The following is a 24,162-nucleotide window of genomic DNA, read 5'->3' on the forward strand; positions in this document are numbered from 1 at the left end:
TGACTACTACACAGACTACTACGCAGAGCACTAAGTGGCAGTGATAGCTGCTGGTGGTCCTCACTGCTGTCCCCACTCATTTGCCCAAGTGGAAGAGTGGGTAAGGATGGGGAGCAGCAGCAATGGCTCCAGGAGTGGGACATCTTGGAACACTAGGGTCTTGGCCAATACCCAATAGTGTCTATGAGTATATAGGGTGTTTTCATTATAATTTTTTTTTGTTAAAGGTAGGTAGCCGTCTTGGTCTGCTGTAGTCGCAACAAAATAAAAAAATTCCTTCCAGTAGCACCTTAGAGACCAACTGTTTGTTATTGGTATGAGCTTTCGTGTGCATGCACACATAAAGGTGAACAGTATTTTGTTGTCTCCTTAATCTCTTGTATAAACCCAATATTGTATCATGGTAGGACATTTCCACTATACGGTATACACAAAAAGGGGGAAGACAGATCACATATTCAACAATGATGAACAATTACCATTGATTTGTATGTTGCCAATCATAGCTTATTTAAAATGGCTGTCTTTCTTTTACAAATTGAATGACCAGAACCTTTAGCCATACCAGTCAATACACTGCAATGGTTCTGCCTAGCATTTTCCTTCATCTCAGTTTCAAATTAGTTGTATACAGTACAGTAGTTAGCAGACAACATATTCTTACCTGAGCCTTATAGTACTGAATCAATATATAAAATAAGACATTATATCCAGCTTTTAACATTTACCTGGGTAAAACCAGGATAAAGGGAGACAACTGTCTTGTTATTTCATACCATGCATGTCTCTCTATTAACTGATCCATCTGTATTTAATTTTCAGTCTCATTGCAAAAAATATATATATAGCCATGTTTGGATAGGCTAAGGTGACTTTTCTCTTTCTGATTATGGAAAGACACTCATGATTCTTTGCCCTCCCAAATAAATGTAGGAAACATTTTCTGACAAAATTTCAAAGCTTGTATGGGTACTTTTTGTAACTAGTACTTTCTCCAAGACAAAAATAAGCTTTGGAAATACATTCGTTTTATTAATGACAGCTTAGCTGAACCATGACATTTCTATTGCCAACGATTTCTTCTTCTTTATTTATATAATTATTGTATGGATCAAGTGTGTGGTTCTGATAAGTGATGGAACTTCAGTTGCAGCAGGACCTGAGGGGTTGTGCTACAGTGGGACTTGGGAAGGACTTGGTATGCTTTTGTACTGAGAATGACGGAAATTGTTTGGTGGGACAGAGACCAGTTATGGCACCATCAGACTCAACGTATCTCTGAAGGGATCAGAGCAATCTGCTCCCACTCAAGGCAACCTCACAACAGCTCCAAAAAGAAAAAGCGAGTTGAGCTGCATAAAGGAGAAAATGGAATCTGACAAAAACAGCCTTCCATTACTAAGCTACAATTTTAATTTGTTGGTATAAAAGTAACCATAATATATAATTGTATTTGCTAGAGTTATTTCAAGAGACTAAGGCCTGTGGTCATAGATACCTATTGCAAATGATATCATGCATCAGTGCTTTTAGCTGATTCTTTCCTTTGTAATGGCTAGTGTGAATAGGCTCTTTCCTTGGATGTCAGCTTTCTTTGTAAGGCCGGGCTAGATGAGAACCGCATTTGAAATTACATCAAAACATTATGCTAAGTGTCATTTGAATTCATTATTTAATTTCGCTAAACTATAGGATACCACAAAGGCTGTCAGTGTTATACATGCTGGAGCACATGTGGCTGGCAGACAGCTTGTGAAAATAGAAAGTACAACGCACACAGAAAGTAAAGAAAAGAACTGTTTTAATGAAATAAAATCTTTTGTCAGTCTGTCAGGTAAAATCTGACATACTGATGCAAAATGCGGTCTCTCCTTGCAGAGCTGGATGATATTAACAACATAAAGGCCAGCATGCTGAGGCACTCATAGTGAGTCCAGGAAGCAAAGGAAACTGGCTACATCTGATTTGCTGAATGGATGGCAATAATTTGAGGCACTCCCCTAGCATCCAAACTCAGTGCAGCACATGGGGATTAGGAGCAGGGGCCCGTGTGCAATTCTGACAAAACTACATAACTGCATATGTTATCCCATGCATGTATTATCCCTTTATATAGTCTTCTGTACTAGGTGTGTGTGTGCGCGCATGTCTCTGTCTCTAAATAGACACAGGGGGTTAGATGACTGCATTCTTCTTGAAAATAAGTGAAAACTGGAAGATTTCCTTCTTCACATGCGATTTAAAAGTCCCAGTAGTAATGAATAAACTGGGGTAAAATATGTTACTGATGAGCTATACCTCACTGGCCTGGTTTGCATAACATGTAAACAATTGTTTAGAGGGACTGCAGGAACATGTGAGCTCCTGAGAAGTTTGCAGCTGCTTTGCTCCTCTCTGGTCTCAGGTACTTCTATGCCACATGGAGCTAAGTCAATAATAATAATAATAATAATAATAATAATAATAATAATAATAAATGCCTTTGAATGGAAGTGTGTCCAAGAAACAGAGGCTAGCTAAAGCTAAAATAACTGCTTTGGTTTGTGCTTTTGCCTGTATTAACTTACTTAAAAGTAATGGTGGTGTATGCTTTTTATTATAGTAACTAGTTAGTGCCCACCAATATGTAAAGAAGGAGAGAGAACCCATAGCTCTCCAGGTCCTTGCTGCAGAGGCAAAGAGGAAAGGAGCTGGACTCAGATTTATCATCATGTACATAAGGCATGATGGGACGTGGGTGGTGCTGTGGGTTAAACCACAGAGCCTAGGGCTGATCAGAAGGTCGGCGGTTCAAATCCCCACGACGGGGTGAGCTCCCATTGCTCGGTCCCAGCTCCTGCCAACCTAGCAGTTCGAAAGGACACAGTGCAAGCAGATAAATAGGCACCGCTCTGGTGGAAAGGTAAACAGTGTTTCCGTGCCCTGCTCTGGTTTGCCAGAAGCGGATTAGTCATGTTGGCCGGCTTCCTCGGCCAGTAAAGTGAGATGAGCACCGCAACCCCAGAGTTGTCTGTGACTGGACCTAATAGTCAGGGGCCCCTTACCTTTACCTTTTTACATAAGGCTCAGTGCAGCTTGTTTCCCATTGCAAAGGTGTAGGAGCCCTACAAAAACACACACACATTCTCAGCACTTATATGCATACTGCTTTCATCATCCATCATTCTCTGCCCCAGAATATCATTCATGGGATGCCTGAATGACAAAAGGACAAAAGCCAGCAGCTTCCATACATGTGGCCTTGGTGAAATGTCTATGAAGCTCAACAGGCTGGAAACAGATCCTTTCCCCAGCCATCCTTTCCTATTCCTCCCTACTTCATCGCCTGACCCTGCCCTGCTTCATCGCCTGACCCTGTCACCCTGCTCTGGTTACTACTATGGATGTCAAGGACAGAGGCTTACATTAAGCATATGAAGGGCCTAAGATTAACAGGAGAGAAGGATTTAAGTGGCATGGCTTTCATGCTGCAAAACAAAACAAAAAAACCCATATAAAGCAATAAAACAAACTATCTAAAATTAACAGATGTATGCAAATTAATGAGAGAATCTTCAAATTAATAATAATAATAATAATAATAATAATAATAATAATAATAATTTGTATAGTCCCTTTCATCCAAATATCATAGGGTGGTTCACAACATAAAAATACAAAATGAAAACACAAAATACATAATAAAAACCAAAACACACCAATAACTCCCCCTTCAAAAAACCACACAAAAAACACAACTCTTTAAAAGGCCATAGAATGTTCATTAGCTAAAGGCCTAGTTATAGAGAAACATTTTTGCCTGGCGCCTAAAGATATGTAATGAAGTCACCAGGTGAGCATCCCTGGGGAGAGCATTCCACAAACAGGGAGCCATCACAGAAAGGGCCTGTTGTGCTGCCATCCTTCAGACTGCTCATGGAATGAATAATTCACTACACTCATTTCTTCAGGATTGTCCCCCTTTTTCCTGGCTTTGGTTAGGGAAAATCATAAATCAAGTCCTTCTTCCAAAGATTTCAAGATAAACTACATATGTGGATTTCTCTTCCTCCAGAAAACATCACAGCCATTTCTGGTGTTATTTCTTGTTCTGGATGTGGATATCATGTACCGTATTTTTCGCCCTATAGGACGCACCGTCCCATAAGGCGCACCTAGTTTTTTTGGGGGGGAAATAAAGGGGAAAAATTATTTTTCCCCCCCCAGGCGCAGGGCTGGGGCGGGGGAGGCCCGAGCTTCCCCCGACCCCAGTCCCCAAACAGGCAGCTCTCTGCAAGCCGTGGGAGCCCAGGGCTGGCTCCCGCTGCTTGCGGAGAGGTCCACGAAGCCTGGATGCGCTGATCTCAGCGGGCGCAGGCTTCGGCATGCAGGCAACTCTCCGCAAGCAGCGGGAGCGCTCCGCTGCTTGCGGAGAGGTCCGCGAAGCCTGGAGAGCGAGAGGGGTCAGTGCGCACCGACCCCTCTTGCTCTCCAGGCTTCAGCGAAAGCCTGCATTCACCCCATAGGACGCACACACATTTCCCCTTCATTTTTTGAGGGGGAAAAGTGCATCCTATAGGGCGAAAAATATGGTATGTTTGTATTGTTATACTATACATTTTAATGTACAAGTTTGTTTTTTTACTTATCTTAACCATTGCTTTAGGACTCATTTCAGTTGTGTGAAACAATAAATAAATTTAATAAATAAAACTAAACAGCAGCAAAAACCCTGAAAAGAAGATAAGGTTAACAGAGTGTCTGGCCCAATCTCACCCAGTGAGTTTCATAGCTGAGGTGAAAAGAGATAGCAGCAGACCCAGCTGAATTCAATAAAGAGTTCATGTAGTTCAGTACTCTGGTTTCCAACACTGCTCAGTCAGATGACTTCTGGGATGACAGCCCTCCCCTATTTGTCCACAGCATGTAGTATTCTCAGGTGAACTGCCTCTGAACATGGAAGTTTCATTTCTATCCATTTTCTATACATGTATGCTACACAATGTTGTTTAACCCGTTTTAAGTCATCTTAACCAAAAACTTGTGACAGAAAATTGCAAACATTAATTGTTGTGCAAAGAATTACTGTCTTCTGTGAGTCCTGAATTTCTTGCCAATCACCTTCACTAGGTGATGGTGATCAGGCAATCTTAAGAAGCTCCACACCATTCACAATTAGTAGTATGCTTCTCTGATAGAGACAGAAACCCGGAACTGAGTGTTCCAGTTTCCGAGCATTTGTGAAGTCGAACCTACTTCTAGAAGGGATTCCGTTTGACTTCCAAGGTACGACTGTAACTTCCTAGACAGAATTTGGCTTTTTCGCTGCTGCTGCAAACTGAATCAACATTTGCTTCCAGTACTCTCCCTTCTGCATAGCCCTGTCCTGGGTTCTATTTCTTTGTCATGCTAGGTCATGAAAGCATATTGGTAGAGTGTGACAAAGAGAGAGGACAGCTACTTTATATATTACTATAACTGCAATCATGCTCCTGAAAAACAGAATGAAGTTACCTTGTGTTCGGACAGGGTCTGACATGGTGCTGGGATCACTCAAACCTTGTGAGTTGATAGCTCTCACCATAAACAGGTAGATGGTGTTTGGACGGAGTCCTCTCACAGTGTAAGGTGTCGTTTTTACATGGTTAGCAACTGTTTGCCAGCTATTGCTCACCGACTGACTGCAATGAAAATATATTGGAAGACTATAGATCATAGCAACACAAAGTTAGAAAACACTCAGATCAAGTTTCAGTCCGCTGCCACAGAAGGAGGGGGAAAGTTTACATACACTATTAAGATCATTAAATAGTTCTGATTGTTTCAGCTGAATCAATCAACAAGGAGTACAAAACCAAAGCCACACAGCTCACAATAAATGCTGATAATGTTAATAGCCTGTTAGAAAAAATCCTGTAAAATAGAAATGAGATGGGGGAAGAATGTTGAGAAGAACAAATCTTCTAAAAGAATAATTTTAATAGAATGTGGTTAAAATTCTCTTGTCCTCTTTGCACAAAGTTTACAAGCAAAATTACAGCTGTTCCAAAGCACATCTGCAAAATAATATTATTGAATGACTATGTTCCCAGTGTCTAGTTATTGAACTGCTCTTCTGTAGAAATAAACTGAGGTCATAGGCTTTTGTTGTGCTACAAAATATCTCTTAAATACAGGACACCTTTGAAAGCCTGATGGGATATTACTGTGGTTTACTGCCAGGTCAAAATAGATGTTACGAAGGTTAGAGAGCACCTTCCCCCCCCCTCCAGGCTTTATATTATTTAGAAGATGAATGTGTGGAAGCCCAACAAAATGTTATCAATAAAGAATTCTATCTGCTTTTAATGATACTGAGAATTACTGATAAAAACCTAGTGTGAATGACAGTGCTGTGTGTTTGTATTACTTCCAGGACAAAAGCAGACTCTGGTCTCAGCTATACAGCTGCAAATAAAATGTTTTAAGTGTGTTTTCAGTGCAATATACAATGTGACACTAGATGGTGACGGTGAGCCTTATGGAAAATTCAATGTATTTTTTAAAAAAGAATTTTCACAGCAGTTTTTATATGTGTCTAGATTCCACCTCAGTATATATTCCTGTAAATCCAACAAACCAAGTATGTTTTTTGAAATATTCATTTAAAACAGAAGGTTCATAAATAAGATTTTAGAACGGAATTATCATGTCTTAACCTTTCAAAATGAGTTTGTTCAAACGTGCAGATCCCCCTAACTGTATCAATGCATAAGGAAAATGGAATTTGTAACATACCTAAAAGCCTCAATGATATATGCACTAGTTGGGAGGTTTCCAGGGGTGCCTGGCTGCCAAGACAAGGTGACACTATTCTTAGTGACATCCATGACCTGAGGCTTGGATGGTGGTCCAGGGAGGTCATTTGAATCATAATTTCTGCTGACGGCTGCTCCTCCAGATTCTGTGGGAGACAAATGCTTACATTTTGAAAATAAAATCTGTTTAATGAAGGTGAAGTAAAAACAAAACATCAAAAACATATTTAAAATACACAGTAGTCCTGTTCAGACATCCAACTCATATGCCCAGTTAATGCATCCATAGAAAAGGTGGCAGACTCTGCCCATCCTCCTCTGACCATTTATTGAACACTCAAACAAAGGGCGGAATTCAACATTCCACTCTTTCATTCATTCCATCTGCACAAGCATTTCAGCTTGCCAGACTGAATGTTCTTTTCTCTCCTTGCCCCATCAACATTTCTGGGGTTTGTCCTGACCCACCCTGAGCCAATTTTGAGGAGCATGTGACGAAGGAGAGACAACATTGTTGCAAAACTGAAAGTCCTTGTGCAGGGCTTCTGCAGATGGGGCTTATTAGGTAAATCCCACCCCAAGGTTATGTATTTATAGCTGCATGGGCGCCTTTGTTCATGTAAAATGGCATACAATTTCTAGTAGGGTTCTCACATGGAAAGAGTCTTCTGCACATACAGCTACACATGCAGGGGCTCTGCTCGGGTGTTCAATGAATATGAATAGAGGGAAGAACAGAGGTAGCCATTTCCTAGGTTCACTGAATGTGCAACCTCAGCATCTGAATGGGCTAATATGATAACCCAGTTTAGAATGAGCAAAGAGAACAGCATAAAGATAAGGTTGTGTGTTTCAGGTTTGGGGAGAAATTTGATTATTTCACTTTTTAATGTGAATATGTCTAATCCACACTTCCAGAACCAATATGGAAACTAAAACACAGCTACTCTTCAAAATTCACTCTTCATACAAATTTTCCCTGTAGTCAGAATATATATATATCAGGGGGAAATAATGTACAAAAATGCATTGCATCGGTAAAGATTGCTTGCAAATAATGTACATATTAGGAAAAATCACATAAAAAATGAGTATATTGGAAGAAATTTATCTGCATTTTTATGCAGAAAGGGAATGTACTACACTTTAGAAACTGAGAAAAACTGAAATGGATATATTTGTTATCTCTAGTGTGTTCTCTATGAGAATGTCTGGTTTTCATAATTATTTTAACTGTCTAATATATTTTATTCTGTTTTTACTCTGTTTTATGTATTGTCTTTTTTAGAATGGCTTCTAATGGCTAGACTAAATAAATAAATAAACAAACAAACAAGTCAAAAGCTGTCAGTGCTACATTCCAAAAGCTAGCAGGTCTGGATATGCACACCATCACATGCCTTTCAAATACACACACGGACATGCAATATCTCACTCCCCCACATGTAACACATGCACAATCTAACACATGTACCCACACATAAAACACTTTCATTTTATTTTAAAAAATAGCTCGGTATGGCTTACCTGTCACATCTAGCACAGCACTCCAAGATGTTTCCCCGCTTGAACTTGTGGCAACACAAGTGTAGGTGCCAGTGTCTGATATCTAAACACATGGAAATGTTTGAGGACATTCTGGTCAAGCCTTTTACATAATCTGTTCATTCAGTTTTCCCAAATGTTTCTCATTGCAGAATAAGAGGGATTAGTTTACACTTGCAATCAGAATAAACTGAACCAAATATTTCACGATCAACAACATCTACCTGTAGTAAATTATGACAACATTTGTTAATCCTGTTTGATGCATTTTCAAGTTTTCCCCACAAACTATTACGTATCTGTTATTATTAAATTAAATCTGTTTCAGTATTCACAAAATAAACACTGATTTCAACATGCTTTACTGGTAGAAAGCTATCTTCCTTTTAGTTTTTAAAAGATCTTAGAACAGAGCAAAATAAAACAACCCAAATGTGTTTGGCAATGAGCTGGCTCTGTGGCTGCTCAAATGGCCCTTAGTGTTGGCAGTTTCTCAGGCCAAGAAAAACGGTCAGGTTACAATTCTGGTGCAACTACAGTAGTAATCAGAAATATTTAATTTTCAGCTCATTTATTGTACTGCTGATGCATACCCTCCTTATGTCAGTACTTTCTGCAGTTAAATTCCCATTAAGTGCAGAAACAATTGCAGGTTGCCTCTGCAAATTCTTTTGTAGTTTGACATGGGGGACGGTGATGGTGACAGGATGAAGAAACTCTTGCATAAATGAAGTTGGACAGAAGGATTCATAATCATTACTGAATGTGCATTTGAAGAAACATTCTATTTAAAGCAATGGAAGTGAAGGACAGGATCCACATCTGAATGTACATTGAAATGATATGTGCATGTCACCGAAAGCAACGGAATAGCTAGACAGCCTTGGCATTGGGACACACATTGTGAGGAACATCTGGTTTTTGATCATAGCTCCTAACAGAAATGGTGTCTGATAGAGTTTGTGTAGATATCTGTGGTGGAAAAGAAGAACACTGTAGAATCCAAGAGACAAGTTTGATATATCCCTTAATTGTGTCATTTAAGCCCTCATTCTTGTTTTGGGACTGCTTGACCCTATGTGTTCCAACTCCAGAAGGCTATATAAAAGGAGCAATCAAAGTGTAGGTGTCACTGTGGTTGACAAAATTAGAGAAAATCAAAACACTTCATGTAACTATTTTGTCTGTCCTATGTGTTCAGTTTTGGATTTTGCACAGATTGCTCAAGTAGTATGGTGGCACAGTTTGGAAGATTTGTTGTCATTGTTACTAGGAATTCTCAACTCAGTATTATTGCACTTTTATATTTGTACAACTGTTATATGTATACAATTTGTGTAATGTTCAAAAGTCTCCATACAGACTTTGCACATGTGTAGGCTTTTGTTACTCTTCATTGGGCTGTATTGGTGCTCCAGGTGAATTTGTGTACCTATAGTGTTTTACTAGGAAATGCTCAATAAAGCTGTGCTTTCTGAAAAATTGCAAATAGTGAATGCTTAATAACTTCTACCATATTTGTAGGGGTTTCTTGAATCATCATTATTAAAATAATTATATTTATTTATGCCCCCCTTCCCCCCCGGATAGGATTTGACCCCAAAATGGATTGGTACAGTTAATTTTTCTACAGATGGATGGTTAAGAGGAAATTTAAACCTTGTGGTACAAATATATCCACATTTGTTTAACTAATATGTCACAATCACCAATTTTTCTCATATTTTTCTGACTGAACATGAATGTTAAAACTATTCACACTTTTGTTGATATTCTCTTCCATTTTTAAATGGGAATATTTTAAAAAATTATTATTTTAGTCTTCTATATAGCTCATGTGTCTCTAACAAAGCGATTAATGGACTTGCATGACTGAACACACATTTAGCTGTTTCCATAGCTGGATGCAGGCTGGTATCCCACAAGCTTCTGGCATGTGTATTCTCACCAGAAGCTCATCATCAGTGCTCTGAAAGTTTGTTTGAAATCACCAAGCTCCCACCTTTAATTGCTGCTTTCTAACACTACTGGGGAATCTTGACTATTCAAGCACATTCTTTAATCCAGCTCTACAGTAAAAACGCATTAACCTTCATGGCCCAAACCTGCCTTTAGCCTTGAGAGAGAGGATAAATTGTTTACTCAAGGAAAGCTAGCATACATTTTTTAATAAATTCCATTTTGTTCCAAGGAGGTTAACAATTCATTTACGAGCACTGATGAGATGGTGGCAGGAAACAAAATAGCCTTTGATTTTTTTGATTTTTTTTGTACACTAAAGCTGCCTATTTATGAGATGGGGAAGGGAATGAGTGATAATAAAATTAAGTGTTAGCACTACTGCTGACACAACTAAAGAGTACTTGCACTAACATTTTAACTGTACATGCAGTAACTATACTTACCTTTCTGAGTTTATAGGTGTGTATATTTATGTCTTTAAAATTGTATCCAATATAATTTATTTGCCACTAGGTATACAACAATTACCAACCACACAGCATATACTTGGAACACAGCAGACAGAAGGATAGCCTTAAATATAAAACATAATTCTATCTTCCACTGTAGTGTGATAAAACTGATGCTATCTTTTATACAGCATCCATCTGAATCGGATTTAAATTTTGCTCTGAATTTGCTGAGCAGAAGGCAGAAACAATGGGTTCATCCTCTTCTTCCTTTTATACATGACACTGCTTTGCTACTAAGCACAGTAAACAAATCAAGATTCAGCAAAAAAAATAAAAATTGCTGCAGCCCCTCAAGCACATTATCTTTATATACACTGTAGCCATAGCTAGGCAATTTGGGAATACCTACATTAATTATGATTAGCTTCACATATTAATTATAATTATAATTGGCTTCACATTTAACCTGGATCTGAAACTGTGTTGGGGTAACAAACGGCAAACTTTAAATATGGTAAACATTTGTGGTAAATAACTGCTAATATTATGGAATTTTAGGGATCCTTGAATTCTCTGAGGGATTTCCCAGCAACCAGAAATGACAATCCTGTTGAAGCTGTGGTCTCACTGAGGAATGACAAGATACACTGCGCCAGCAGCACATATGCCCCTGCAGGCCCTCTCCAGAGTTGCATAGCTCAATTCAGGCAATGAAGCAAGTGGGATGGTGACTAGAAAATAAATGTAATAGAACTTGTTGTGAACCAACCAAACACATGGTAGTTAGCAGCTATCTCAGCAAACAAGATTCTGGAAACCTTGGAGGCCTGCTGTGATAAATTTGCTAGGCACTTTGAAGATAAAATAGCTTGGGCTTGAAAACCATTGCTGTAGCAAGTCCAAACGAAGTGTTGAATGCACCATCTGACTTGGTTTACGTTCAGCTTTATGTTCAGGTTTAGTTTCAGCTACTGCAGCTTGAATGTGGACAGAGTAATTTTCAACCATTCACCCTCCAGATCCCTTATCAATAGACCATTAGTCAGTTGACTGGATAGGTTCAATGTTTGATGCAGCTGTTTTTTACACAAAAGAGCAATGCCTGCCACTCTTAAAGAGCGGTTGTACTACCTCTTGAGGTGCTCTTTGATTCACCGTTATTGCTGAAGGCACAAGTGGTCTCAGTAGCTCAGTTTAGCTGAATGCCCCCCTAAGTTGTGCCTGAATTGAAAACTGTTAATCCCTCTTGCACGATCGGTCTTTTCTCACTGTTTTAATGACAGCAGGTTTATGGTCACTATCCACAAAACAGTTAAGTACGTGAGTACTTGAATTACTATCAGTAAATAATTAAATAGTCTTATTTAACTAAATCTCCCGATTACAGAGTAGTAAACATGTTATCATAACATATCACACTCACTCGTAAAGGTTTGATTTGCAAGGTTCCTTGGTCCTGCATAGATGCCCTTGGATCTCTGCCCAGGAAAGTGAATCCTTCTCTTAACCAGCTGATAACAGGCATGGGGTCACCAGTAGCTTTGCACTTTAGTAAAGCTGTTCCGTCTATTGCCAATGTCTGGTTCACAGGCCCTTGAAGAATGATGGGTGGCGGCCTGTCTGTTAAAACTGAATAAAAACAAAAGTAATAAAAATACATCTTGTAATAGTAAAAATCCTGTTTATCATGTCACATTTGTGACAAAGTACAGATTCCAACATCCTGAGAAACATTTTCCAAAGAGTGAAACTTTGGTATTGTTGTAAGACAGAGAGAGAGAGAGAAAGAGAAGAGAAGAGAAGAGAAGAGAAGAGAAGAGAAGAGAAGAGAAGAGAAGAGAGACAGGCAGGCAGGCAGGCAGGCAACTAACCATGAAAAGGAGAACACTGAGTGACTCACTGAGATTCTTGAATTCTTAAAGGAAGGCTAGGAGAAAATTCTGAATCATTTGGCATATGAATATGCCGTGTCTTGAGCCCAGACTCCAGCAGTTAATTAGGTGGCTTCTGGGAGTAGGGCCCTGAAGTAGCCACGAAGGGTTACTTTCCCCCACTGATCTGCTCTAAGGCTATAAATAGGTAGCCCAGCCCACAGCTTCTGATCCACAGCAGAGGTAACTGAGCGGTGGTCTCCCCATTCCTCTAAAAATGTGATTTCCCATAAGGTATCTTCATAAGTCACTTTGTTGCCCACCGATGATCAGGGGATGGCCCAACTGCCATGTTGGGCCTGCATCATTGGTTTACAGAAGTATAAGCCTGAGATGCCTGTCAGTTCCAGCAACATTATAGGCCGGGACTGTGATCTTGACCAGCAGCCAGGCTTCCTTATGACTGGTTTTTTGACCTATGATACACCAAATGTTATGAGGTATAACCAATAAAGGAATTACTAATACACTTCAGCCTATGTGTACTGCTTTTGGGCTCACCCTCCCTTCCCATGCTTCACGATGAATGAATAGTTGATTAAGTTTAGTTATTCTTCAGTGTATACATTCCAGCAGAAATGTAATTTTTGTGTGTAACACAAAAAAATTAACCTTTCAATCAGTTAATTGACTGAATTCCTCTCTATTGAGGAATAATTCATGTTTAATCAAACTAACTGCATATACATAAAATCTTTCTAGCCCACTTTAAAACTATGAACTCTAATCCTTCTCTTATACACATTTGTATGCTTGAGTTACTTTATAAAGTGACTGTGACTTATAAGCGCATAGCTGCATATATGCTTCAGTCTGCTACCAGTGGGATATCTCAAATATGAAGTAGATGCTCATGTTCACTTTTCTTGCAAAAACAGTTTTTCATAAATAATTCTGCTGCTGAATGCATTCCCGTGCCATTTGTTAAGTGGGGTATAGCTTTTGCTTCCTACCTAACTGAAATGACAAACATCATCCAACTGAAATGAAATTATATTGTTCCCCAGTGTTAATATAATTATAGCTATAGCTATTGTTAAGCTCCCCCAATTACATAAATGCCCATATTATCTAGATAGAATCAGAATTCAAGATTCAGAAATCTAAGGCAGCAGCAGTAGGATGCAAATCATCACTTAGTGTAACAAAATTGCATGAATTTCTGATTTGAGTTTAGGGTAGGTGGCATAGAAGTTTTAAAATAAATCAAAAATTCTCTTACAAACACACACAGAGCAACACACCCCTCAGGGCTAGCCCACCATTAAGCAGAGTGAAGCAATTGCCTCAGGCAGATGAAGCTTGAAAGAAGCAGAAGTAGGCTCCCTTGCCATTTGCTCTTGACTTCCCTGGCCATTCTGGAGTTCAGACTTGTTTGTGCTGAACTTTATGCTATGGAACCTCTAGAACCTCTAGGTACAGTGGAAGATGCCACACTGTTGCCACTATTGAAACTGCCTGCCAGTCCAGTGAGTTTCTATGCAGGGGAATGGTGAGGGGGGGAGGGTGTAATCTTGTGCAGCAAAATGGCTTAGGCCAATCCATCTCTCTCTACTTCATCAATGCTACATGTGTTAGCAAACAGCTGTTGTCTGCTATCCTGACCTATCCATTCATTCACAACACACAGTATTAGGCTACTCTGCTTTGTTTAAATCAAACATTTTAATATAAATATTTACAGACATACAGTGGTGCCCCGCAAGACGAATGCCTCGCAAGACAAAAAACTCGCTAGACGAAAGAGTTTTCCGTCTTTTGAGGTGCTTCGCAAGACGAATTTCCCTATGGGCTTGCTTCGCAAGACGAAACGTCGGGAGAGTTCTTGCGAGTTTTTCCCCTCCCCCCCTTTTTCTAAGCCGCTAAGCCGCTAATAGCGCTAATCCGCTAATAGCCGTGCTTCGCAAGACGAAAAATCCGCAAGGTGAAGAGACTTGCGGAACGAATTAATTTTGTCTTGCGAGGCACCACTGTACTTGGAAGTTGAACGGAATCTGTTCTGGAAGTCCGTCTGACTTCCAAAACGTTTGGAAACTAAAGTGCAGAAGCCCCATTGGACGTTTGGCTTCCAAAAATAGTTTGCAAGCCAGAACAGTCACTTCTGGGTTTGTGGCGTTTGGGAGACAAAACGTTCGAGAACTAAGCTGTTTGAAAACCAAGGTACGACTGTATTTTGGGTTGTATCCAAATGTGTTCATCTGCTGAAGGAAGGCTTTTTGATCTGGTAGAGTCTTCTGTAAGCCAAAAGGTGGGGGGCAGTTTTTGCAAACTCCCCCTTTCTGCTGTAGTCTCTTGTGTCACACTTCCCCTAGCTTCTTGAGCAGATTTTGGAGGGGAGGGGTCCAGGGGGATGGAAGGGGAATGACACCCCTTTCTACTAACAGAAGACTCTGAGGAATCAAAAGTGATTTCTTTAATCAGAAGAGCACAGTTGGATAAAACACTTCCCTTTTTTACTAGAGCAGGGGTGACCAACTCTCAAGAGATTGTAATCTACCTTTCAGAATTAAAAACTGGCAGTTATCTACCCCCATTTTTAGGGAGAAGTAAAGCCCCATTTTTAAGGGGTTAAAAAGCTTTGGGGGGAGTGTTCCTTTTGGGGGGGTTAAAGGCAAGGGACAAAGGGGTAAAGTCACTCACAAAAAGATCACTATGGATCAAAACAGCAGCACAACAATGGAGGGTGGGCTGAGGGGGCTTGGCTGGAGTCAGTTTTAGCAACACTAAAGAAAGGGAGCCAGAGATTGACCAAGATCTACCAAAATCTCATGGGGATCTACCAGTAGATCATGATCGACCTGTTGGACATCCCTGTACTAGAGCAACTCCATTACAGTCATTTTAGGAAAGATGTTCTAATCCTGGCATACATTGTCCCACATTAGGATACTTGCATCAAATCTATTACAGGGAATATGAAAAAAGCCTACACCATCATGAGTTATGTAGGTGAGCAACAGCTACAGGTTTTTTTTTTTGAGAGAGAGACTAAGTTAGATTTATAAGGATAACTACTTATTTCTAGTTATTTGTAAAGAAATTGGTTTTGAGACAGGTTACACTGCTAGTGTTTTAAAATCCTATTTTTTAAGACAGTGTCTTTGACATCTAATTAGTTTTTACTGTCTAAATAAGTAGATTATAATCCTTTAAATGCAACTGATCAATAAAGTAATTGAAAGTCTCCTGGCCAGAAGGAATCTTCATTTTCAAGGGTATTATGGGTGAAAGACTACTACAGGTTTCCATGACACTAAGGCTAAAGGTTAAATGAACACTTAGGGTTTCCAGTGATCTGTGAACAACTATATTGGCTTCATAACTATAATTTGTAAATCCTCTGTGCAATGTCTTTAAATTTCCAGAGCTTTGGTCAGAACGTTTAAAATATATACCAAAGAAATTCAACATGTGGACTTCCTCAACACAGCAGTTGTCAGCATTTGGAGACATTCTGAAAATAGCTGCTTATGTTTAAGAAGCTAAATAAGCCAATTAATATTTGCTTCATATCTTTGTCTGTGTTCACACTCCTAGCTTTTAAAGTTCTTAAAGCATATTCCACCACTTCTGCCACTTGAATTTCAGAGTCATATGTGTACAAACTTGTGTTCAATTACATTAGTATCCAAATATTCCACTACGGATTCTAGTATAGAAGGACTGAAGAAAAAGATTGCAGAATATAAAGGTGTACATTAAAATTTAAATTAGCAGTACACAAATCATTCAGGGGAAAAATAATTCAAATGGTTATACTGGAAAAATTGTTGGCTTTTTAAAAAACTCTATATTTAAGCAAGTATTACCTATATATCAAGCAATTAGTGATAAGTCTACAGAGCAAAAGGTACAAAACAACAATAAATTCAGCCAACAACAGTGAATAATGAATAAATTATAGAAAATTGAGATTGGCTTTTAATATTCAAGTGCACTGAAAAAGCTTAACTGTATAGAGTTAATAATTGAATTTTCTATATTACACTCATGCTGACAGGTATATTGAGGCTTTTAGTATATTTGCATAATGTGCCATTATAAGACTGAGGTGCTTACCTAGTTTTCCTTTAAAGAAAATTATTCAGACTGTCTTAATTTTTAAAAAAATGATTTCATTTTTCCATGAGTGAATGTATTTATATGGAGGTATTTCAAGAAAGCATATCTGAATTTCAAATATATAAGACTGCTGCCACAAGCCATAACCAGCAAAATTATCATTCAGCTTGGGACATTTTATTACAGCTACTAATCTCTTCTCATATGAACACTATGAACACTTGAGTTAAAAGTATTTCCAACAAGGGCTACAAAATGTAACAACTGAAACACAGCTATATATGATATAATTAAACATTTGTGGGGGGTTTTCTTGCTAGTATTGTATGTTTTCATTCTGCACTGCCATTTCAATTGGACTTAAATTGCTCACAAGCAAATAAAACTCTGTTCAAAACAAAAATGATAAGTTGCTTCTAGTATTACATCAACCACCAAACACAAAAAAATCTGGGCTAAGAAGAAAAGCTAAAAATCAGCAGCCAAACACCATAAAACTAATAAAGCAAAATATGGCGAATATTACCAATGTTTGTGTGACAATATTTTATCTGAAGTAAGACTCTAGATATCCCATTTCTGGAAAGTAGCCTCTTTTATTCATGTCAGCAAAAATAATGCCAATTTTAAAAAAAGAAAGACATTAAAATAGAATAAAATGTAGGCAGTCTCATGTATGCTGTTCTGAATTCCTTGAAGAAATAAAAGAATATATATATGGAAAATAATTAAATGCATAATAAATAGTAATGGGATATGAGTGTATTTAAGCTGCAGATACATCACTTAGCCTACAGTCCTATGCATGGCAACATAACAGTCTTATTGAATAGGGTAAGATTTACTTCTGAGTAAGCATTAGATTGCACTGTTATTAATGACTGCTTCAAGAGAAGGAAATTAAGGACGTTGTTATTTCTTTTATTTACAGAGAAATACTAAAGAATAACAAAGGCCAGAAGCCTTGACTGTCTCAAGAAAGGAAGAATTTCTCATCATAGATATCCTTGAACCTGACTTGCTCCTTTCTGCTCCTGTTGCAGTAAATCTTTTCAGCACCAGCAGGTGCAAACATTAACAGCTCAATGTCCTCTTGGCCAATATTTGTGTGCTCTATTTATTCCAATCACAGCCATGGCACTGAATCAGACAGCACCACAGATAGATTTTAAGAAAATACTGCTCTTCCATTAATTTTAAATGTCCTTTTAATCTACATGTAAATTTGAATTGTATGAAAATGCATCATTTTGTCATCAGGAGTGAAAGAAATGGGAGACTTAAAGAGGTCACAGAGTGAAGGTTAGGCTTTGATCTCAAGAAACTAGTAGCACACTTGTAAAGATAGAAGGATAAGGAAGAAAATATATTTTCTTGTCATAAAAATACTATAATCTTTTGAAAAAACAAAGAAAAGGAATCAAACCCATGTTCAGTCCACCATAACATGCTGCTGAACCTCTCTACCTGTCATTCATGATGAATATGCACTGTGAAAAGCTAGATTATTTATTCAGAATTAGCCGTTTTTTTCAAATTTTCATGGAGCATTCAGGTCTCCAAGGGGCATGTAAAAGCAGGTCTGTTTGTAACACACAATTTTTAATGGTGAAAATTCATCAAAGTCTGTCAGGAAATAGTTAATGAGTCAGTTAAGAAAGAGAGTGCTACAGCCTTACAATACAAAGAAATACTAATCAAATAGGAATTTTGGTTTCGTTATGTTTAGTAGTATTAAAAGTTCAAACTCCACAAAGATGATCCTTACAATAACGGTAACAATATTCAGGTAAGAAAATTGAAAGAGTATGAATGACTAACTTAGGGTCCTCTCCATAAAACTTTTAATTTTTTTTAAAAAATAACAATAACATAGAACATTTATAGTAAAATTAATAGCTTCTTCTGATACATAGTATAAATCTTGTGAAATTATTACCAATTAATATTTTATGAATTTTTACTGAATGCATTCTCATATATGAAAATGGCATTGGCTTGTGTCTCACCCATTGTCTCTTCAACTACCATAAATGTCCTATTTGTACATTTGTTTGAGGGAGTTATATTCCACACTTCAATAATACTTTCATGGTGGCTTACAAAATTTAAAACACAATAATAAATTTAAGACATACAAATTAAAATATACAAAAATATTTTTAAAAAGTGATAGCACTAGGAGCAGCATAAGAATGAAAAAAGCCAGCCAAGATATTTTTTGCAGAGAAGCTGGTAAAATGTGGACGAGATTGACTGACCAAGCCCAAAGAGTGCTCACAAATTGTTTCTCATTATCCTGGCAAAAGGGGAGAAGTGGAATGCCACAGGGTTCTGGCCTAGGCCCTTTGTTGCTTGATGTCTTCTCAACCTTTTGGCTAAGATCAAGTGTAATGCCATTGCTAAATCAGCTCAAATACTTTATATGGAATTTTTTCCATGAGTTTTCCCCCCCCTCTTAAAAAAATTAACCAATATGGATTTTGTGAGGCCATGGAAACCTTCTATGATGGAATGCATTGATGAATACTTGAATGAAATAAGTCACTAGAAGTTTTGCAAGAAAGGTGCTTATGTGACAAAGAAGATTCAAGGTTTGGTTGGTTGGTTGGTTTCTTAAAAAATCAAAGGTAACAAAAGCCTCTATTAATGAGGTATGAGAGTTTCTGCAGGTCTAATGTAATGTTAAGGCAGTTTAATTTATAGTTAGCTTGGGTATCAAAATATATTCCAAAAAGTGATTTCTTTATCAGTTACCTAAGAGCCTTTAAATTATTTTGTGCTGTAGATAGAAAATAACACAAATCTTAATTTCTTACCATCTGTAACTTCCAACTGAGCCTTCGCTAAAATGCTTCCAGCAACGGTAAGTGCTTGGCAGATGTAGTAGCCTGCATCAGACCGCTGAATATTTGTAATAGTGAGATCCCCTGTTGGTGACACAGAATATCTGGTGTTGGGCTGGAGAGGCTGGTTTGGAAAAAGAAGATTCTGCAAAGACAATGCAGGCCATTTCAGTGCAAAAGTTATTTAAACACCAATGATGCTGCAGTGTAAGCCAAGAGCACAGCAATACACATAAAAAGAAATAGACACAAATAATAAAGTTATTTTCATTGACATGGGTGCAATATGAGTTGCTAAGAAAAGTGGCTGGTGAGCTGTTTAAGGGGAGGATGTCGAGATGCTGTATGTAGTCCAAAGGCTGAATTTAAAACACATTACCAGTAGAGTATATTGTTTAAATAAAAGATACCAAGTGACAGCAAGGCAGATTATCATCTTTATCCTTGGTTCAGATCTATCTACTTCAGTACAGTTAAACTATGCCTAAATGTTGCTTACAAAAGAATGGGCTCAAGGAAGTGTGCACACATTCCCTGGCATCAGGTTGGCACATTTCTGTGAAGTCTCAGCTACAAGCTTTGGGGAAACGGCTACTAAATACAAAGGACCAGCTGCTGATGCATAAACTGGCACTAGGCTAAATCCAGGGGGAACTGTTCTCCTCCCTTCCAGCTGGCTGTGCTTAGTAGGAGAGGAAGGAGAAACAGGTCCAAAGTGAAGGATGCCTTCTAATTTATAGCAGTATGTTTGCGTAAGTAGCTGAATGCAACACTACCATAGAAGCATGATAAAAGAGAAGGGGTTTTCTTGATGAGGAAGGAGAGACACCTTGGCAAATTCAAGTGACAACTAGAAATTCAGATTATTTGTTACATACAAATTTAAGCAAGGCTAAAGTATCAATGCTCTTGATTTTGATGATGAAATACAGTGACTGGACTTTTAAAAAGATTAAATAGGGTGCTGTCTCACTACAAAGCCTGGAAAATTTCATATTAGGATGGAAACATTAACCTGGTTAACCTCTGTTGCTTCATTGCAGCTCAATTAAGAAAAAAACATGTGGGCATAATGAATCACATTGAGCTATGTTTCAAGGTTTGATTATAAACAACTGAGGTATCAATTTTTATGTTACATTTATTTGCCAAAAAATAGAGAACACTCTACCCTCTGGGATCTGGGTCTCAATATTGTAATTAATTCTGCAGGTTTGTAATTAAACAGCTTCAACATGTTACAATCAGTAGGTAATAACATTCAATTAAAGACACAAGACACATTTTCACCTTAAAATGTTTTACCCTTGAAGTAATACCAATGGAAGAGGATAAAATAGGGTATTAACACTTTTCAATTACGCTAAATGACTTTAATCCTGCAAATGATGTCCTACTTTAATTAGAAGCTCTTCTCTTTATTACAACATGATGGATGTCCACTTTATTAGATTCAAGTGTGACACTATAAGCCCACTTTACATAAACATTACCATGTTATTAAGCTCCTTTTACAAGAAGGTTTTAAAAATGTTTGCTAACAGTTCTTGGTTTAATTTCAAAAATGGGGTTACATTTCACCCTCAAAGCAATTTTCTCCATAGTGAAGCTAATGGCACTGCACTTAAAATATATATAAACAAATTGCTTTGACCAGTAACCTGACCGTACCTAAGTTTTGCATAACGAAGCAAAACAAGAATAACTAGCAAGCGTATACATATTTAAAACGAAGGAGTTTGCCCAACCTAGTCAGTATTCCTCTGGAAGTCAAACGATCTGTGAAAAAGGTGACAACTCGACTTGGCCCTGTGCTGGGATACCTATATATCCCCAAATTCCTAAAAGATCAAATAATGGCAACAAAGGAAATGCAGTCTCCAATTTGAGCTTGCAGAGAACAATTCCATTGTGCATGTCATAGTCCTTGGGTTCACTGAAATTGAACTTTGGATCCTGGAATGTGGCCAATCCACTGACACAGTTTAGATAATGTTTCCATGACCCAGCAATATGGCGTAGAGTGGTGGTCATGAACCAAAAACTGGCATCCTAGTGGGTTTTTTTACCAGTGTGTCACTGGTAAGGAAATAAGCACAGTAAAACCTGATTCAGCTTGGTACACTGAAAAACCATAACACCCAGTCCCTGCCAGTTTTGTGCTTACAAATCCAAAATTGATAACAGTAACATTTTTGGTTTGGAAGAAAATTAGGTGCTAGTAAGTTATTTGCCAACGAAGAGAAGGGCAGTGATTCTCCTTTTTTCAGTGAATAATGCAGTAATCTCAGATCAGCTTTTTATTATAATGAAAAGGAACATGGCACAAACACTGAATGATCAATAGGTAGTTTCCCTGTCCACAGTAGCGAGCATTATTTATCTTTATTTTAAAAATGTATTAAATGGTTGAATAAAAAACTGTGCTCCAGCTTAAATCCATATATTGTTTGGAAGTTAAATAACTTTTGATGTTGTGAAAATTACAGACTGCATCTCTACCTAGTAGCTAGATCTAGAACTGATCAAACCCTGAGTTGAATCTAGAGACATGGCCAAGATGCCTTGGAACTGGTACAGCCTGCTACTTATGACGCCAAAAACAAAAAACAAATACCAAGAAAGTGTCATTTCTGTGGAAATGCAATGACAAAAAATGCAGCTACAATTTGCTTCATGTAACCATTTTGTGTGTCATACTTAGAGAGATATGAAATGTGTTGACTGTGCACAGGCTGCTCAGTTAGTGTGTGCTACGATTGCAAGGCCTGTGGGGTTTCATTGTTACTGCACTGCTTTAAGTCTACAACTATTATATGTAAAAGTAATTGCACAATGTTTTCAAAACTGTGGGACCAAGCTGAATTTACATACTGTTTATTAACCTTTTGGTTTTTTTTACTTTGCATGATGGGGTATTGTTGACCCCAGTGATTTGTGTGAAACTACACTGTTTTACTGGAAAAGTATTAATCTATGGGGCTATTTAACTTGCAAAAGGCGTCATACTTAATAACTTCCGAAAGCTATTTGTATAGATATCTTGGGAGATACATTTGAGTTCAATACCAGACTCATACAGATGATTTTCTATTGATGGAGAGTTAAAAATTAACATTCTGTATAGGTTTAAATTCATTAACAAAGTATTTTCTTTTAAAATAGGAAACAACTATTTGCATTTATACCATCGAGGATGTAAGTGGCACCTATGTTGAATACGTTATGTATGATTTTCTCGATTTAAATTTGCCTAAATCAGCTAAAACCTGATACAGGATTAAAAGGGGCCTTATAAGCATTACAAGCAGTTTAAGTCCTTGCAACATTTAGTGTCTAATACTGACAGGCAATCTCTTACAATTGAAATTATATTTATAAATATTTTAGACTGTAGAGATGATAGAGAAAATGGAAATAAGTACTAATGTATGTTAGTAATTGTGGATTTGTATTGTAGCTGTTTCAAAGAATCATAGAACTGTAGTGTTGAAAGGGCCCCTGAGGATCATCTAGTCCAACCCCCTGCAAGGCAGGAATATCAACTACAGTGGTACCTCGGGTTAAGAACTTAATTCATTCTGGAGGCCCGTTCTTAAACTGAAACTGTTCTTAACCTGAAGCAACACTGAAGCTGATGGGGCTTCCTGCTGCTGCTGCTGCGCCTCCGCTGGAGAACGATTTCTGTTCTCATCCTGAAGCAAAGTTCTTAACCCGAGGTACTATTTCTGGGTTAGCGGAGTCTGTAACCTGAAGCGTATGTAATCTGAAGCATATGTAACCCGAGTTACCACTGTATAGCATTTGTGATAGATGGATATCCAAACTCTGAGAGTCCACCACTTTCTGAGGAAGCCCATTTCACTGCTGAACAGCTCTTACTGTCAGAAAGTTTTTCCTGATGTTTAGTAATAATCTCCTTTTTTGTAACTTTAAGCCATTGGTTTGTGTCCTAGCCTTCGGAGCAGGAGAAAAAAGGTTGCTCCATCTTCCATGTTTCAGCCCTTAAGATATTAGAAGATGGATATAATATCTCCTCTAAAGCTCCTTTGAGTGTTCCTTGAAAGGACTGGTTTCCAGACCCATGATCATTTTGGTTTGCCACGTCTGCACACGTTCCAGCTTATCAACATCCTTCTTAAATTGTGGCACCCAGAACTGGAGGTGGTACTCCAAGTGTGTTCTGACAAAGGCAGAATAGAGAAGGACTATTACTTCCCTTGATTGGAATACTTTACTTTTGTCGATGCAGCCTATAATAGCATTAACATTGCTTGCTGGTTTGTTTGTTTTGTTGCTGCATTACACTGTTGACTCATATTAAGCTTGTGGTCCACTAAGACCCCTTGATCCTTTTCACATGCACTACTGGCAAGCTAGGTATCTCCCTTTTTATATATGTACAGCTGATTATTCCTGCCTATTCCTATTGAAAATCATTTTGTTAGTTTTGGCCCAGTTCCCCAATCAGTTCTGGTTATCTTGAATCCCTATTCTGTCTTCTCCAACATTAGCTACCCCTCCAAGTTTGGATTCATCTGCAAATTTGATGAGCTTTTCCTCAATTCCTTCATCAAAGACATCTATA

The 24,162-nt window shown here is 38.1% G+C and overlaps 1 protein-coding gene across 21 annotated transcripts in view; it reads right to left on the reverse strand.

Moving 5' to 3' along the window:
• ROBO2 (roundabout guidance receptor 2) overlaps window positions 1–24,162 on the reverse strand; it is an 815,523-nt gene that overhangs the window by 92,414 nt on the left and 698,947 nt on the right. For all 21 annotated transcript variants that reach the window (XM_079974752.1, XM_079974745.1, XM_079974749.1 and 18 more), the window contains 5 exons: window positions 19,548–19,719; window positions 12,159–12,364; window positions 8,304–8,385; window positions 6,757–6,922; window positions 5,494–5,660 (listed from right to left, as the gene is read on the reverse strand). In XM_079974752.1, coding sequence (XP_079830878.1) covers window positions 5,494–5,660; window positions 6,757–6,922; window positions 8,304–8,385; window positions 12,159–12,364; window positions 19,548–19,719 — 793 coding nt within the window. The remainder of the gene's footprint in view (window positions 1–5,493; window positions 5,661–6,756; window positions 6,923–8,303; window positions 8,386–12,158; window positions 12,365–19,547; window positions 19,720–24,162) is intronic.

Source organism: Podarcis cretensis (assembly GCF_951804945.1).
Source record: "Podarcis cretensis genome assembly, chromosome: 4".
NCBI lineage: Eukaryota > Metazoa > Chordata > Lepidosauria > Squamata > Lacertidae > Podarcis > Podarcis cretensis.